Source organism: Trypanosoma brucei, chromosome 10 (assembly GCF_000002445.2).
Source record: "Trypanosoma brucei brucei TREU927 chromosome 10, whole genome shotgun sequence".
NCBI lineage: Eukaryota > Euglenozoa > Kinetoplastea > Trypanosomatida > Trypanosomatidae > Trypanosoma > Trypanosoma brucei.
The window spans coordinates 1861176-1878832 of record NC_007283.1 but is presented as its reverse complement, the minus strand read 5'-3'; the positions used below and the strand labels follow the sequence as shown (position 1 = coordinate 1878832).

The window sequence follows — 17657 nt, the reverse complement described above, 5'->3', positions numbered from 1 at the left end:
GTAATTCGTGCGCTCAAGGTTGCGTGTGTGTGTGTGTGTGTAAAACTGATCCCCTTTGCAAGGGTTTCTGTCCAACAGCTGACGAGTGCTGTGCCACCAGCGTTACGTGTCCTCACTATCTTTGAGTTTTTATAGAGGTGCAACCAAGTGTCTTCGCCTGCACAAAAAGAACACTTTTTTTCTCAAGCTTCTCATTAGTCTATGCGCCAGGCGGTAGAATTGACCCAGGCGCGTTGTTGCTCAGTGACAGACAATGGTTGTATGCGCCAGCTGCTGGAGTGCTGACACGCATTACCACTGGTGTCACACCAATCGTCTCCGTATCGTTCCCGTAAACTTTTCCTGCTGTCGCTTTTGATGAAAGGTAGAGGCAGAGATCATTGGGATGGTCCTTGTTGTGTGTGACCGTACCTTACAATGCGTGTTATTAAAACGAGCTCATGCCAGCGTCTCACACATTTGTAGCGTGATGAGAACGTTACCCGGGCCACAGAAAGTCGAGCGAAGCTAGACATTCTATCACTTGTTACAACAAGGCACGTTGTAGGCCTCATTTTGGCGCGAACGGAAAACGTATGACTCGGCAAAACATGTTGACAACAGCAGTTGGGTCCGAACTAACGTTGTCGAGAGGCGTCCACTAACTCCCGGTAAACCAGTTTCCCACACACACCTGCTCCTGTTCTTTCCATCTGCTTTTTTTTTCTGTTACTTCCTCTTAGTGCATGCGTATGTATATGCGCCGCTAAGCAGCATGCACACGGGCTATCGGTTGCTGTATCCACATGGCGGTGTTGTTAAAGGTGTGTGTGTCTGTATCAGGTTCGGTGTGGGGTTAGGCATGGTATTGCTGCACTCAATTGTTTGTTTTATCCCCTCATCGTTGTCGTTGGGATTTTGCAGTTGTTGAGTCTCTGCGAAACGACTGGTGGCACGGGTTGTTGTTACATATATATTTTTCCGTGTCAGGTATCACTACCGTGATGGGGTGTATGGATCGTGTTGTTCTTTGTGCTTCTGCAGATTTTCTGTTTACACAGACTCACTCACACATTCCCTATTACTTCTACCATTAATTTTTCCTATGCGATACTTCCGGTGAAGGAGTAGGGCTTCGGTCGCTGCTGCATTATCGAGCCTGCGCGCACCTTCGTGAAACGAGGTTGTTGCACGCTTGGAGGGGCAGTTCTGTATTCGGGTGGTGACCCTCCTCGAAGAGGCCGGTGATACACATCCGCGTGACACAATGACAGGTGACGTCTGCCCTTCCTCTCGTGACTTGGAGCGGGCTTTGTCGCTACCGATGGTTGAAGCGTTTCACGTTAGCGCTTGGTATGTACTTCAGTATTACGAAAAGGCGATTGATTCCTCAGATTTATTGTCGTTGCGCGGGCTTATAACTCTGTCTCTAAACAACCTGTGTCGATCGGAAGAGGCTGCTGACGGAATTGAGGCATTTGAACTTCTTCTTCGCATGGCTCTGCGCGATGCCAAGTGGCTTCGAGTGCGATGCATCGAAACACAATATAGCTGTTTTATTCGCGTAGCTTCTGCCCTGGAGGAGTTGAACATAACCCCAATAGCGAAGTACGTTATTAGCGATACACGGAGTGAGGGAGAACAACTTGTCAGGGTGTTGGATGGTAAGGCGATCTTTCGGCCTCCGTTAGGGTGCAGGGAAGAGATCAGAGAGATTTTGCGGACGGCGAGGGTTCATGAGCTGCAGCAACTTGACCGATGTGTGCGATATGAGGATGGACCCCCTTCTCACAACCACAGTGCTGTGCATTACACTTTAGCAGGAAACCATTCGTACGGTGGAGAGTCAATAACGGGCGTCCAAACAGCGGGGCGGAGTTCATGGAACGCTAAGGGTTGCTCGTCCCGTCTGCTTCCGGAGAAGGAAGATTTGATCGATAGGATTTTATCAGTTTCCGATGAAGAAGGACAGCTTGCTAGTGCGTGGGATAGAACCGTTGGTCCGATATGTTGTGTTCATCAATTGTTCAGAGATAGCATACTAAAGATTAGTGAATTAATCCACGAAGTAACGGCCCCAAGCATTCGTGATGATATATGCAAATACCCGGGTTCAGCTCCAGCGGGGTGCAGGTCCTCTGACACCACCATCCTGAAGATCGTATCGAAGTTGATGTTGCGCCAGAGTTCTGACTTGCGCGGCCCCTGGATGTTGTGGCCTCAAGCGTGTAGAATAGTGGGGGGTGAGTCCTCTGGAGGTGTTGTGCCACTTCTTGCTTCTTCCCCAAAGGCTTTGGTAAGCTTCAGGGAGGCAATAGAACTGTGCCAACGCTTGTGTGAACTTCGACACGCCAAAACCCTGAAACAGTGCAGCGCTGATATTGTGTTGGAATATCACAGCACTATTGAGAAAAAGCTCGCGTTATTGGACAGCAGGCCGTTAACTGCCGATGACTGCGCCGACGAGACTGCGCGACGGAAGAGGACGTACTCAGTGACAACCAGTGCCGATGTGAGTGATGGTTGTGCCCTGTCTGTGGAGGAGCTACTGCACCATGGTGGTTTGCTCTATGAGCATCTTCTTCATTTCCTTCCTAAATACCGCTGGTTTGCGTGTGCTGAGCTTTTAGTTCCTTTACTGCAGGCCCACAAGAGGTGGGACCTGGTAAACATGTGGCTGCGGAAACTACTTGACGAACCTGTTTACGTCGTCAGTACGAGTTTCGGAACACCAACCTTTCCCATGTACTACCGCTACGAGAAGCGGGGTAAGTGGTGGAATCTCCTTGCACAGGGTCATGCACACTTGGGTGACAAGGAGGGTGCGTTTCAATTGCTTGAAAAGCGACAGAGCGCCTGGAGGGAACAAGATTCTCCCCAACGGTATCTACGCATGGAACGCGCAGAAGAGCTTCCTGTATCTATTCAGCGTCGCGCTCGCCTTCTTTGCGCACTGTTCCGTGTGGGGAGGGGCCGAAACAGTGGGTCCCAAAAGGCTGTGGCTCTTTACAACGCTGTCGGTGAGCATCACCGACTTCACTTCTACCGGCGGTCTGATCGCATTGCGATAGAGAGGACACTTCTGTCGCTGCAAAGTTTTTTGCGCCGCTGGACCCCAACGTCGCCCAACCTCTCGAGTTTCACAGCCCACATGCTTTCGGCGCCCGAGACAACAATCCCTGGGGATAAGGACCATTCAGATGCCACGTTTTGGGGCGATACCAAGCCTTCAACTGGCTGTTTCAGTGCGGAGAAGTGTGTGCTCCGATGGTTTGGGCTGCCGAAGGTACATGAGAGTGGCGACGGTACGTGTCGACCTTCGTCGTGGACGGGTTTGCACTGCAAAGGGCGTTGGGTTAACTATCTGGGGCGACTCCTTTTGTGGGATGCGTTTCACTTTGATCCAGATGCCCTCCCCCGGGGAAATGAGTCGATGACTGGGTCTGTACCGGAGTTTGTTTGGCTCTCGCCAGTACAAGAAACTCCGTTAGATCTCGAAACAAGCAGCATCAGTTTCCAGCAACGACGTCGGCACATCATCGAAAAGAGCTTAAGGTTCTTTGAGCGGTGCTCCAGAGATGTTCTCATCTACTACGTGCGTCAACGGTGCGTTTCAGAGAACAGTGGGGCCTGTGAAGATAACTCCAAGCAGAAGTCAAACTCTAGTAGCCTTAAAGAACCCCTTCACGCAAATGACGTTGGGGCTGACTTCATATCGGGCGATGAAAATTTTGTGCCTCTCGGCCAGCCGGTTAGGTCGCCCAACTCTCAAGAAAAAGACGGGCCGACTGCGTCCTTTATACCTGCCGAGCAGCTTTTGGACCCTGAGGAGTTTCCTCTATTTGACCTCCTGCAGGCGGTCCCGCAGGGTGCACTATGCGCTCTTCTCCGTTGTTTGTACCTTCCACCGCCTGAAGATGGTTATAGTGTTCACTTTGACAGTTTTCCCGACCTTGTGTTGTGGCGTGAAGTGCCATCCCAACCAGACGGATACGAGTTCAAGCTGGTGGAGGTGCTTGGCCCGAACGAGTCGTTGAGCGAAAAACAGATCAGCACTATCGACACGTTGCTGCGGTGCAAGTTTGATGTCACTGTGGCACATGTCACCGATGTAGACGAAGGGAAAAAAAAATCAAATCGTTCTAAAGGCCGCCATGACGGAACGGAACATGGGAGGGGTCGCAACCGACAGGACGGAGCGCACCCTCCTGTATAACTCCTTTACCGCCATGACAACACACTACAGAAAGGGAGATCTCTAGTGAAGGGAAAGGGAGAAGATGCATTAGTTCTCACTTTCGGGCCCTCTGCTACGCCTTTCGGTTCTCTACAATCCGAATGTTTTTTATGCGTCGTGTGATGGCGGGGGTGGGTGTGTGGGTGACATTCCGTTAAAGGTGATGGTTGTGCATGTAGGTGTAAGCTGATGATAAACGGATATTTTTCTCGCATAAAGTATTTTTCCCCCTTGTTCCACGCAGCTGACCCCTCGGGCAGCGGCTCCCCACGAGGCATCTTTGTGCCCTCGCAAACGGCAGGGAGACTTTTTACGTGATAAAATGCGGTGGGGTGGTTTCTCAACGAATAAAACGTAACGCTGCAGACGGTGTTTGACTGTGCGCGTCGCGGCATTGTGCAGTTGCGTGGAATCAGGGGTGACGCATGGCACCCAAATCGGCATGGAGGGAACCCCCACTGTTTCGTTCAGTGGGCGGAGCATTTTTTTTTTTAACAGCCCGATCACTGACAGGTTCTACATAGTGTTATTGCGTTGTCACGGGCTCGCGTGTGGATGAGGTATGTGGAATGGTTAAGATATTTTAGTATTTTTCATGCAGCGTGAGGGGATCTTTATAGTCAACGAACGAGGAGGTTGTTCGTACTATTTGGTCAACTGATGTCAGCACCCTTTGCTTCTTACGAGACCACTTCACTGGGCGGTAATTTGTTGAACTTGTGCGTCGCTTACGGTCAGTATCAAATAATGCGCTCGTAAAAGTTTTATCTAGGTGGGGGCATGATGGGTGCATCGCCGAGTAAAGAACATATTCCAAAATGAATGCCGCGGTAAAGGTCAAGGGGGGATAGAAAGTCACCGCGGAAGGGAATCGCAGACTTTCAAAAAATTCCTCTTATCAGCACGGAGACGCGGCGGTTTGCGGAGCCTTTGTAGAGGGCGTTGTTCCTGGTGTGAGGACGCGGTGCTTAAAGGGGATGAAGGGGAGTTCGCGGGCCTTAAGGGCGGTTTATGGACGCTCTGCGCCGGGTTGGTTGCCCAAACAGCAGTCAAGAGCATCGAAAGGGGAATGAGTATTTAGGTGATGCGGCGGTGAGGTACGCCCGCCGCGGGTTCCCGGATCAGATGTGCTTCGGCGAGTGCTGCGCCGATGCGCGCCAGGTTTTGCAGCACCTTCAATTTTTGTACCAAGTGAATGGTGTGGTTGAGTATGGTAAACATGATTATAGTGGGGAAGGGAGTACTGCCTTCCCGGCGTTGTTGTCTTTTTTCTTTTTAATGATTTTTTTCGTCCTTTGTTTTCTGCCAGTTTGGGTCTCACGTAGATCTGACGACCGCAAACACCGTGCGTTTAGTATTTGGATGCAGGGTAAAGTATTCCAGTTCTCGGCTTTTGGAGAGCGTAAGGGTTGCTTTGCGCCCTTACAGTGGAAACTGTCAAAACGAAGGAGGCTGAACTGAATGTGCGACCTGCGGAGTTTTGAGGAATGGGGCGAGCCACTCTTTGACCCATGAGGGTTTGGGGGTGAAGTTCGTGGTTTGGCGGCGTCGTGCAGCTGCGCGCAGGTTCACCTCGAGGGCCAACTACTGATGACTGTAGCGATAATTTCAGTGACTGCAAGGGTAACAGTTACGGATGTGTGTACCGCAGAACATCTGTCAGATTCACCGATTAATACACGCACACAATCGCACGCACTTACTTCCATTTTTTGATTTAGGGTATAGATATTAGAGCTTCGTGTGGCTCTGATAGGAGGGATCACCCACCTCTATTCTAGATTAGGTTGTAACGGCGCTGTCTCCCCTTCCAGGAATGACTGCGTGGCACCGCCTCCCCGCCGCAGCGAGAGCGTTATTCGGTGCGAAGGGAGGTTGTACGGGTTCCCAGCGCTCATATGACGATGTGCTGCGTGTTATGTATGAGTTAACGTTGAGAGTTGTGAACCCAACGTACAGAAATCGCACGCTTGCTAACACCTCGGGTAAGAGCGCTGAGCTGGTCGGGTTGCTCGTTGAGCGTCTCAATATGCGGCGCTGCCTTGACACGCTCCGTTTCGTTCATGTGGCGGGGACGAAAGGAAAAGGCACCACGGCGTCCTATACGGCAGCGCTCCTAGAGGCCTATGGGCTCAAGGTTGGCCTCTTTACATCACCCCATGTTAAGGATGTTCGAGAGCGCATTATGGTTAACAATGAAGTTCTCCCAATGGACACATTTGTACACTATTTTTTCCAAGTTGTAGATTGTTTCGTGGAGCTTGCTGGTGCGGACAAGGAGGTGACTTGGGACCTCCCGGCACCATGCAGTTTCTTCTGCCTGATGTTTTTGGTTTCGTTGGTTGCTTTCGCAGGCGAGAGTGTTGACGTAGCTGTGGTGGAAGTTGGTATCGGGGGCAGCCGCGACCCAACAAACATCATCATTCCTGAGGCAAGCGTGATAACAGCTCTTGGTATCGACCATACGGAAATATTAGGCGATACGGTGGAGGAAATTGCACTGCAAAAAGCCGGCATCATGAAACCTGGTGTCGTTTGTTATGCCGCTCCTCAAGGCGATCACCCATCCACCCGTCGGGTGCTTAAAGATTATGCCGAGGGGGTAGACTCGCCATTGGTATTCGCGGATGACGTTGCGGTGCCGACGGATGGGTGGCCCTGCCTATCAATTGGAGGGGAGCACGCTGTGGAGAATTCACGGTTAGCCTTGTTGGCGGCGCGCAGTGTGATGGGAATCCCACTCACACAACCGCTTGACGATGTCGAGCGCCACGTACTTCAAAGGACGACAGTGATGGGTCGCTCGCAGGTTTTGCCTGTTGGTGATGGGAGCAAAGGCACCTTCTATTTAGATGGTGCGCACACGTATGAAAGCTTAAGGTGCGCCACCCGCTGGTTTGTGAAGGAAAGCACCAAGAGGACTTGTGATAGCAAGCCGAGGCGTGTCCTGTTGATGTACTCGTCACGGCAGCCAGAACGTATTGTCGAGGCGTTCAGACCCTTTGTTGATAGCTTCTCCAAGGCCGTATTCGTTTGTGCTCTCGATCCAAAGGGAATGAGGGAGATATGGAAGAACAACTCTGACGCTTACACTCAGGACAAAGCCACCGGACTAATAAGATGTTGGAAGACGCTGTGTGGGGCAGTCCCTTGCTTTTCACGGGCGGCACCGTTCGTGTCGGTAGAGGAGGTCGTTGAAGTTGTTTCTGCGGCATCTAGCGATGACGAAGACACGTCAAAACCAGTTCAAGTGTTTGTTACGGGGTCGTTTTTTTTGGTTTCCGACATTGTGAATTTGTATGACTCGCAAGGGTCTTAAGTGCTGGGGAACAAGACGTTGCAGGAAGTAGGGGTACTGAGTCATGGTGTTGGTGCCAGCTGACCAACAAATATCTTCATGCTAACTACAACAGCTTTTTCCGTGTGTCCGTGTTTGTATTATCAAAAAGGTCGCGTCAACCAGCTTCGCTGGTCCCCAATCGCGGAGCCCTTACCAGCCGGCAGACGGCACTATTGTTCTTGGTTTTTCTTGCCTTTATTTTAGAGTTGTTGCGGGGACTGTAGTTAGAAATATGGCGCCTTATGCTGTGGTTGGCGCATGTTCGGCCGCCACATATGGTCGTGAAGAGACGATAGAAATTCTCGGAAAACGCCTAGAGGCGGGTGATACACTTCTGAAGGTGGCGTATTGCGCGAAACACTACGGAGTCGCCCTGTTCAGAAGTGGTTGTTTGATATTGTTGGCCCCGGGGTCCCCCGAATATCACGGAAGCACCGTGCAAAATGGGGAGGATAACGTTAAGGATGTTGCAGCCGGTGACACACACATCGTCTTTTGCAAGGAAGACGGAACTGTGCATTCATTTGGTTACAGTAACATTTATGGGCAGTTGGGCGACGGCAGTGTGTGGACCAGTCACAAAGCGGAAGGTGGCGAAGACAGTGACGACAGGGTTCCAGCACTTTCTGCCCCGAAGATGATCAGTGGCTTCGGTAACGGTAGTTACGATGTCGATGGAGGAGACGTGATTGAAGGTAGGCGCCTTTGTGTGCCAATTACTGCTGTGTCTTGCGGATCCCATCACACGTTGCTGATGACAAGGAAGTGCAACGCGGTGTACGGTTGTGGCCTTGGTCTGAGTGGCCAACTGGGTGGGAAGCGAAAACCCCCATTACAGGCGTCGTTCAAATCTATCCGCCTCCTTTTCGGACTGCCGATAAGGCAAATCGCCGCGGCGGGGAATCACTCCTTCGTGTTACTGCAAACTGGAAAACTACTGGCCTTCGGAGACAATACCAGCGGGCAACTCGGCCTCGGCTCCACGAAAGCTGTTGGTACACCAACCCCCGTTACTATCCGTTCCGTTTCACCTCAACCAAGGGGGAATGAAAATTTGGATTCGTATGCTATCAAAACGCTGAGGGCCGCTTGGGGGTCAGCGGAAAGCATGTATTTTCCGCTTCGTGTAGAGCGTATAAGTCCGGAACTGGGGCCAGGAGAAGCACGCATTGTGTCGATCTGGTGCTCGGCCAATCGTTCAGTCTTGCTCACAAGCGACATGGACTGGCTATCGTGCGGCCTTCCTATTTCTCGAAGTCGTTGCATTGGTGATGGTCAGCAACAGAGGATGGATAGGTACGGAGCACTCGGCCGTTGGATAAAGGACAAACGAGAGTCCACTTGGTTTGGGAAAATGCGGTGGTCAGAGAGGTTGGGGGTGGCCATCAAGACCACCTTTCCGTCGCTTGCAGGAGATGCTTTGCTCGAAGCCGCGCGAAGTGAGGTCCGACTAGTTTGCTTTAATCACTTCGTGGTTCTTCTCATCCCAGGAAAGGACGCATCAAATAAGTCCCTTCTTTTTCTTCAGGGTGAGGGCCAAAGCGTCGAGGCTGTTCAGGGCGGTGAGCGTTTGTCCGTTGCTGCCGTCGCGCGTGCGGATAAGCTTCTCCAAGACCGCGAAGTTGACGATGACTCCTGCGAGTACGCTCTTTCAGGGGGGCATGCGATCGTCGCTACCGACCACTTTTTAGCTGTTATTTGAAAGGAGAAAAATACACAGTTTCTGCCCCGATCTTCCTTGGCAGCCCTTGGTTTGCAGATGAGGAAACATGTAGAACATAACTTATCTATGCTCGTTGTTTGTGAGGCGGGATCGAGCCATCATCCCTTCGTATGTTGTTCTCCAAGTACCTCGTGTTTTTTTTTTAAAATTTCTTGACTCGCTGGAAGCTTGTATGAATACTTTTTTGCTGGCGTATGCCCGTAGCTGTGTCTTCTCCCCTCTCACCTTTGTAGAACAGAAGGCATGAGTTCGTTCCCAGTGAATGGGTTGCTGAGCGTGCACGTGCGTCCAACGTAACCCACGTGCACAGCGCGTGACTTTTCCAACGCCCTCGGACTTCTCCATGGTCGCTGCGGTGTTCGGTGCGGTGGGATGCGTTCGACTACGGACCGGCGCTGCGCTATGCTGTCATTGAGTGTTTATGCAGGGCTGAGGGCATCGTTCACACCCGTACTACAAAACTCATGAAGCGTAAGTGGTTTGGCTCGCCTGATCGCGGTCACTTGCGGCTCGCGTGTTTGCCTTCCTTACTGTCTGTGTATTTGCTTCCGTGCTCTCCGGTGTGAGCTCCGGCTCGCTACGGCGCTGAGGGGAAAGGTCAACCGGTAAGGTTAATCTGAAGCAGCTTGTTGAGTGCATAAGGCGGTGGGTTTGCAAATTCCGGGACAAAAGGGAGGGTGCGCCGCTAAAGACGCATGCCAGCAACTATTTCGCCGTTCGCACGCGTACCGAAAGTAAAGGAGAGCTCGATAGGGGAGTGCTGAGGAGAGCCCAGCCACTGTGCCTTGAGCGTGCTGCACGTTGTGGGTGAAGATGCTCTTTGGGGGCGCTTTTTAGTATAAAGAGAGTTTGTAGAAAGGTTAGAATAAGTGAGGTGATGCGGCGAGTAATAATGAAAGAAAAAATCTATATTCCGGGGCCTCTTAGGGAACTGCATTCCTTTTGTGTATGTGTGTGCGTGTGTGTAAACAGCAGACTTAGGGGATAATAATCAACGCGTCGCAGGCATTTTCTGTAAGCTGTCGCCCCGGGGATTTCCTTCTCCACGTACCTAAACTTTCGCGGGGGTTGGTGGGTGGAAATACTGTTGCTCCGTTTGTCGTTTGCGGTCCCTTTTTTCCACCTTTTTTATATCCTTGCACGGAGTATAGTATTTTCGCCGCCGGTGTTCTTTAGAGAGAAACTGAACCCCTCACTACCCTCAGCAGCAGCCTCCCACGCACCGCCAGCGAATGTGCGCTGGGCAGGACATCCTTTTCCTTTTCCGCGTCCATGCGATTGCGGTTGCCAGTTTCCAATTGTTTTCCTGCGCAGCCATCCTTTATACTCATCATCCAAATGCCGGAAAAGGTATGCGTCGGGGCGTGGCTGAAGTGCTCTAGTTCCCCGGCGTTAACTCTCGCTGTCCTCGGGCAGAGGGGTTCCCCCTACTCTTTATATCACCATGAAAAGCTCTCCCGCATGTGTTTATGGAGACCGAAGTGTCTCTTGATTTGTAAACCCGGATTTTCGATCCCAAACAGCAACCCACCGCCATTCCGTTTCCACTTTTCCGTCATCCTGAGTTGCGGGTGCGCCCGCAGTCCCTCACGCTCCAACAGTTAACCGCGGGGGAATCGCCGACCCAAGGTATGGCAGCACGGCACACGATATGTCCCCCAGTTGGTGAGGCACGAAGGCCTCGACTCGGTGCAGGAAAGCGTTTTCAGAACCGCGGGCAGAAACTTTGTGGTTGAAGCCGTTTGTCCCGCTATCGCCCGCGGCTGGCAGCCTTGTTTCGTCCACGCCGTTCCACTTCCCGCCGTCACTTTGGAGGCGCTGCTGCAACCAATGTTGGTTGCGCGCGTGTCCAGCGTCTACGCCCAAAAGGGCTGCGACCGGCCAGCTTTTGCCCCGAGGCCGGCTGCATCTGTGATTTTCCCGGCGGTAGACTATTATCGTTTGGGTAAAGTGGAGCCGTGAAAAGTCTGCGCAGTCCGGGAATCGAACCCGGGCCTCCCGCGTGGCAGGCGAGAATTCTACCACTAGACCAACTGCGCTTCGACGCGGTACAGGGGATAAAATTTGTCAGAACTTATTTTTTACTTCTTCATACTACTGCAAGGGCGTCGGAGCGGTCGGCCTTCGCCGGTGGCCGCGGTAAACTATACACAGTGGGGGTGTTAAAAAAGGTAGGGTTTCCCAACTAACGGTCAAAATTTTTTTTTTCGCAGAGGCAGTTTTCTCTTCAGCGAAACCGATGTTGACACGCTGTGTAGAGACTGCCTGTGCACTGTGGGGAAAAGTGGAAAAACTTAACGGAAACAGTCACGGCTTCAGTTGGAGCTCGAAATGCTGAAAGAGGGGTGTACAATGGGAGGAAGGGTGTGGCCCAGCTCAGCTCTTACACTTTGTCCAGTTAATGGCCATATGCGTCACTCGCCTTTTAGGGCCGCAGCATTCACAAGGCAGCCCGTAAGAAAAAAGAAACTGCATCTGTCCGCAGACGAAAAAGGACCTCCCACCCGTGGTGGGTAGCAAACTTTCCCCGAAGGAGTACCGGATATAGTATTGCACTAGTGAACAATCACCTGAGGATCTTGCGTTCACACCTCCCTGCGCAAGGCTTGCCCCCTGGAAAGCCAAAATACCCATAGAAACAGGCTACAATCTAACAAAATAACGTTTTTATTTTTAGGAAACAAAACAAGATAAACGCCGTCCTCGTCGGTTTCTGCAACTGCCTTCGTAGCTATGTAAGAGGTTCGAAAGACATATTTCAAAACATTTTTACTTTTCTAATTTTCTCCATATCCCTTCCATTGGGTACGAGCCTGCCGGCTGGAATTAACCGGTGCCGTCGGTTTACGTTACACCTCACATTTGTATGAACCACAACGTATTTTTGAAAAGGATAGAAAATTGTAGAAATAGATGCTTGTTTGATCCTTTAATCGGCACTTGCTGCTGGGGAGCGGTATTTGCTTTGCTGGACTGTGGGTGGGCGGGGCTTGCTGCGCCGTGTCTGTTTTCGGTCATTGACGTTGGTTGCCTCCTCTCGACCTTGACGCTCTCATGTCTGACCCCCGTTCCATCACCGAAAGAAGGATAGTTCTGTTTCCGTAAGCGGAGCGTCAGGTTGCCAGGCTGTTGTTTGGTTGCGATAGGTCGGCGGCGATTGGCACGTCGGTTCGGTTGGTGCTGCATCGCTACGGCACCGGTTCATGTTCCGCGTCAGTTTGTCAGTGTCTGACTGTTATCAGAATCTCGTTCTTTTGGGCACGAAGGCTTGAACTGGATTTCTGGTGCTGCGGGTGTCTTTGCTCCCCAGTGGTCTGCTCTAGTCGCTGCCCTTCTCTGGTTTGTTCGTGCATTGCGGTGTGTCCCGGGGCTGGCGGTGGATGCACATGTGCGTGGGCGTGTAAACGTGTGGTTCAGTTGCCGTGGGTAATGGGGTAGGGGTGGTTAAGCGGTTGTGAAGGGGTTCTTTCGTTTGACTCTAAGGGAGTGGGTCTTCCGCGGGGCGGTGTACCTATTTCCGCGCTACCGGATGCCGTGTACTCATGACTTTGACTTGAAGCTGTCGTCGCTTCCGCACCGAGCGTACCTCCGCTCCTGGGTCTGTTAATGTCATCTCTTAGTGTGTCTTTTATGCCTTAAGTGCCAAAGGGAGGCCTCGGGGAGGACCAGCAGTTTCCCCCTTTCTTTGAATAACTGAGGATATCCGTTGAGTAACTGCACCCCTTCCCATAAGACTCGTCAGTTTCGTGTTCCATTGTAGAACGGCATTTCATAAGGGCGCTTCAATGGCAGCCCCGTCTCTTCACTGTGAGCGTTCTGAGTAAGGATGGGGCAGGTTCGAGGTACCAGTATACGGTTTTCTCCGTGCAGTTTTATACCGTCTTGTTCTCTTCACCAAAAGAGTATTGTACCTGCGTTGTCATACCATTTCTGGATTTAAACAAGAACCCGTCTAGATGATCTAACACACTGTGGGAGAGTTTTAGAGAGAGTCTCCTCAAAGGTGTGTATGATGAGGTATTGTTTTCTGTCTCATTGTTGCTATTTGATCTTAAACATGTATACTACGTGCCACGAAGCTAGAAAGCTATTTACAGGAGGTTTTTCACACCGCCTCCTTCCACTTAGGGTACGATGTGTCGAAAGGGAAGGCTGCTGTTTGTTGTGCACGTGTGAAAGAGTTCCAAGAGTATTTCCCCCCCCTTGACGGAGGGAGTTCCAGCTTTGTTCAATGTGAGCCTTGCTCAAAGCGTGAAACTACCGTGACTCAGGTTTGCAAGGAATATTTAGTGCAGAGTGGGGTGTGAGAAAAAAAAAACGAGGTTGAATTTTTGACTTCTTTTAGTCTCGCGTTTATGCTTAACCTGTCAACTGTTTTTTTTTTCGGAGTGCGTAAAGAAGAAACGTTCATGAGGGATTTGTGAACAGCCACTAACCTTGTTTTCTTTATGTTACAACCGTGGGAGATGAGGATCCCCTTCTAGGAGCTTTTCGTTGTTTCCTACGCTGACTATTTTCATTATCGTTTTGTGGAACATCGTTGGGAATGATGAGTCTATCAGTTTGCGGATTGGTAGGTATTATATGAGAACACTGGTCTTTGTACGGTACAAGCACACCTTGAACAGGGAGTTTTTTTATTTTTAAAGGTGGGTCCCTAAATATATGAGGGATCAGCTGTTCATCTCGTTTCTATCCACTTTGTCGCTGAAACTAGTCGCATGTGTGAGCGGAGGCATATGTATTTAAATCCTTACATACTTTTGAACGGTTTCGTCACGACGAGGACGACATTTCAGAGTACCTGCATTACCGTCTTTTTTTAATTATTACGTTGAGTCCTTTTTTTTTTTTTAAAAAAAACATTCGTATGAAACCTCGATTAATCGGCACCTGCTCTATTTGTCTCTGCGATCGTTCACGAACTTTGTTTATGTCATTTAGGAAGGACAAAAATGCGAGGTGGGTTTGGACGTGGAGGCGGTAGTGGATTCCGAGGCGGAAGAGGTGGCGGTGCACCAAGCCGTGGTCGGGGTGGCGCTGGACGAGGAGGTGGAAGGGGCGGTAACGCTGGACCCCACGGCCGCGGTGGCCGTGGTGGAGGGGGTCGTGGTGGGGGTGCTGGAGCCAAAGTTGTCGTTGAACCCCATTTGTTGCATCCCGGTGTCTTTATTTCTAAGGGTAAAGCGGATTCACTATGCACGCTTAATATGGTTCCTGGAGTGTCAGTATACGGGGAAAAGCGTGTAGAAGTAGGGGCAACACAGAGTGGTGACGAGAAAAAGGAGTATCGGCTTTGGAATCCATACCGGTCAAAGCTTGCTGCCGCCATTTATGCGGGAGTAGGGAGCATCCACATGAAACCTGGCTCAAAGGTGTTGTACCTGGGGGCCGCCAGCGGCACGACTGTGAGCCACGTGAGCGATCTTGTTGGACCTGAAGGAATGGTTTACGCGGTAGAGTTCTCCAACCGAAGTGGTCGTGACCTCGTTGATATGTCGAAGAGAAGGCCTAACATCGTTCCTATAATAGAGGACGCTCGTTACCCAATGAAATACCGTATGCTGATGCCGATGGTGGACTGCATTTTCATGGATGTTGCCCAACCTGATCAGGCCCGGATTCTCGCGTTAAATGCTCAGGCATTTCTTAAGAATGGTGGTCATTACGTAATTTCTATCAAAGCCAACTGTATCGACTCAACCCTCGATGCTCCCGTGGTTATCGCAGCTGAACTTGATAAGTTGAGAAAGGACCGTCTGAAGCCACTGGAGCAAGCCTCACTGGAACCGTTTGAAAGAGACCACGCAGTTGTCGTAGGGGTGTATCGCTCTATGAAGAAAGCAGTACAACAATAATAATGTTGTGAATAAGAACGGAATGATATAATGTGCAATGTTGATCGAAAGTTATGGATGAGGAAAGGAAAGAAAATGGAGGCTAAATGAAACGGCCTACGACACAACATTTCGAGAAAAAATTAAGTGGCGAACAGGTAATAATAAAAGGAGGGAACTAACTTATTCACGATATTTTAAGGTGATCGACTAATAAAGGCGCCTTGTGTGCGGCCCCTCTAGTCCAAGTCCTGTGAACGTTCTGCTATTTCTGTTTCTCGGTTGTTTAGGTTACTTCTCTTCCTGTTAACATTGTGACAGATATATAGAGTAGGGGTTTGCTGATGTTGGACGCTGCGCTGTTGCTTCATGATGTGTCAACCGAGGAGAAATGGTGCGTGATCAGTGATGCCGTTAATGCTATATTCAAAAAATCGTTATCGAAATACTCCTTTCAACAGGTTCACCATTCAGTTTTTCAGATGTGCCAAACTCAGCGGAGTGGTACTCTTTTTGATCTTCTCCACCATGCACTTTCAAAAGAGGTCACAATTATACGTGAGCAATTGCTCACGTCGACTGACTCCGCTCTTCTTCAAGATCTTGAAACTCAGTGGGAAGATTTTAGCGCTGCGCTTCGTCGCATCAGTGATGCACTGTTTTACCTCGATAAAAATTATACAAACAACCAGAAAACAATTTCACAGATGGGAGAGAGTCTTTTTTACGCAGGAGTGCTGAAAAATGAAGTTATCTCCAACACTTTCGTCAGCAGTGTTCGCCAAAGCCTGGAGTTTGGCTTTGCATCTCAGAAGTCCTTGAAGTGTTTGACTAGCAAACTTCGTGAGTTATACAGGGACACAATCTTTGAACCCCTTGTGGAGCGGCCCCTCCTTGAAGTTTTGACGGCGAAGTATAAGGGGGAAATGGAACTGAAGCTAGACTCCTTAGATGTTGACGGCTATCTTACCTGGGCTCTGACTACGGTTGGTCAGGTACAGTCTGATGTCTCTAAGCTTGTTGGTGACAGTATGGATCAGGCAGTCAGGCAGCACATGAGAGGGTTGCTTATCAAAGAAAATACGCAAAAGCTCCTCTACAGCTGTTCGGGTGGCGGCTCAACTATGGTCAGGAAAATGAACTCAGCATCTTTGGGAAGGCTGGCTGATGCTCTCGTAACGGTTGGTGAAACCGATGCCCTTTTGGAGATGTTGATTTCAACTACGAAGGCAGTGGGTTGTGAACTGCTGAGTGAAGTTGAGAATGAAGACCCTGTGGCAGCCGTGGGGAAAGTGTTAACTCTGAGAAACAATCTCCAACAACTCGTGGAGAAGCTTCCTGGTGCATTAAGAGGTGACAAACCGCCAATAGTACGGGCCCTTGCAGAAATTGTGAATGAATGCCCTGATTTTTCAACGAAACTGGCGTATTATTACGATGTCAAAGCCAGATCAAGGGGTACACACGATTCGATGGATCAAGTGGCTGCTGATACCTTCAGTCTTTATCGACTTCTCAGATCAAAGGAATCATTTGAGCAAACCTTTAAGCTGCTTCTGGCGGCAAGGCTCATCAACTGTAAGCCAAACGATTCACTTGTACATGAAATTATCTTCGTTGAGCATCTTCGGAGTGAATGTGGAGACTCTGTCGCTAACCATCTTGACGTCATGATTAAGGACGGTAGGATGCGGACTGAAATAAACAGAGGTTTCCTCAGTTCTCTTTCTCCAGACGTCCAGTTACCGTTGAGTTTTGATGTCACGGTTATCACCGCAGGTGTGTGGCCAATCTATCCCGGCTTCGAGATTAACCTTCCCGAATGCATGCAGCAGTGTGTGAGTTTGTTTCAGGCGTATTATATTCCTCATCACAATGGCAGGGTTCTTAGTTTCCACACCGGTTGTGGGACGATATGCTTTACACTTAACCACAAGGAAGTGTATGAGCTCGCAGCACCAACGTCTTTCGTGAACACTATACTTTGCTTTCAGAGCTGTGGCGGTATCGACGAACCACTGACAGTAAAAGACATTTGCAACAAGACGAAAATGATTGAGACGGATGTGTTGCCTCAGCTGGAGGCTCTTGTAAACACTGGTTTGATTAGTAATGTTCCCTCCGGTGGGCTGTCACGATTCATATTCAATAAGCATTTTGCGCACCACAGGACAAAGCTTCGGATAGGAAATGTAGGTGGAAACAGAACAGTGAAAGCTAGTGCGGAGGTGCGGGTTACTCAGGTGGCGTCAGAGACTACTCATGCAGAGAGTATCCAAGCAGTGTTGATGCAAATAGTGAAACGTAACAAAACTCTTTCTCACGGTGAAATGTTTACCCAAGTGGCTGAGGCTCTAAAGGGAAGCAGGATCACGCCGGTGATGGCCCATATCAAACAAAATTTGGAGATACTTATCAACAAAGGATTGATATCTCGGGGGAGCAGACCCGACATCTACGTCTACGAAGCTTGACCATGGCACGGTTGTGCGGCACCTTGTCGAAGTTTTGCTAAGTTTCTTTCTTTGTTTCCGCGCTTCC

The 17657-nt window shown here is 50.2% G+C and overlaps 6 protein-coding genes and 2 non-coding genes across 8 annotated transcripts, besides 1 other annotated feature; 6 read left to right on the top strand and 2 right to left on the bottom strand.

Annotated features, from left to right (window-relative positions):
- Positions 1-1246: 1246 nt before the first annotated feature.
- On the top strand, positions 1247-4195 carry Tb10.6k15.3110 (hypothetical protein, conserved; the record flags this gene model as incomplete). Its single annotated transcript, XM_817895.1, has 1 exon — positions 1247-4195. One exon carries the CDS (start codon positions 1247-1249, stop codon positions 4193-4195), a length of 2949 nt encoding a protein of 982 aa, XP_822988.1.
- Positions 4196-5227: 1032 nt separating this feature from the next.
- Tb10.6k15.3130 (hypothetical protein) lies at positions 5228-5677 on the top strand (the record flags this gene model as incomplete). Its single annotated transcript, XM_817894.1, has 1 exon — positions 5228-5677. The coding sequence occupies one exon, from the start codon at positions 5228-5230 to the stop codon at positions 5675-5677; it is 450 nt and encodes a 149-aa protein (XP_822987.1).
- A 355-nt stretch (positions 5678-6032) lies between these two features.
- Tb10.6k15.3140 (folylpolyglutamate-dihydrofolate synthetase, putative) lies at positions 6033-7535 on the top strand (the record flags this gene model as incomplete). Its single annotated transcript, XM_817893.1, has 1 exon — positions 6033-7535. One exon carries the CDS (start codon positions 6033-6035, stop codon positions 7533-7535), a length of 1503 nt encoding a protein of 500 aa, XP_822986.1.
- Positions 7536-7788: 253 nt separating this feature from the next.
- On the top strand, positions 7789-9258 carry Tb10.6k15.3150 (chromatin binding protein, putative; the record flags this gene model as incomplete). Its single annotated transcript, XM_817892.1, has 1 exon — positions 7789-9258. One exon carries the CDS (start codon positions 7789-7791, stop codon positions 9256-9258), a length of 1470 nt encoding a protein of 489 aa, XP_822985.1.
- A 1989-nt stretch (positions 9259-11247) lies between these two features.
- Positions 11248-11318, bottom strand: Tb10_tRNA_Gly_1. Its single transcript has one exon. It is a non-coding gene; the product is annotated as a tRNA-Gly (tRNA).
- Positions 11319-11777: 459 nt separating this feature from the next.
- Positions 11778-11887, bottom strand: Tb10_snRNA_1. Its single transcript, XR_002989804.1, has one exon. It is a non-coding gene; the product is annotated as a small nuclear RNA; U4 snRNA; uRNA C (small nuclear RNA).
- Positions 11888-14121: 2234 nt separating this feature from the next.
- Positions 14122-14142: a sequence feature (AT_rich).
- Positions 14143-14234: 92 nt separating this feature from the next.
- Positions 14235-15137, top strand: Tb10.6k15.3160 (fibrillarin; the record flags this gene model as incomplete). The annotated part of the gene is made up of 1 exon (XM_817891.1): positions 14235-15137. The coding sequence occupies one exon, from the start codon at positions 14235-14237 to the stop codon at positions 15135-15137; it is 903 nt and encodes a 300-aa protein (XP_822984.1).
- A 323-nt stretch (positions 15138-15460) lies between these two features.
- Tb10.6k15.3170 (cullin, putative) lies at positions 15461-17590 on the top strand (the record flags this gene model as incomplete). The annotated part of the gene is made up of 1 exon (XM_817890.1): positions 15461-17590. The coding sequence occupies one exon, from the start codon at positions 15461-15463 to the stop codon at positions 17588-17590; it is 2130 nt and encodes a 709-aa protein (XP_822983.1).
- Positions 17591-17657: the final 67 nt, after the last annotated feature.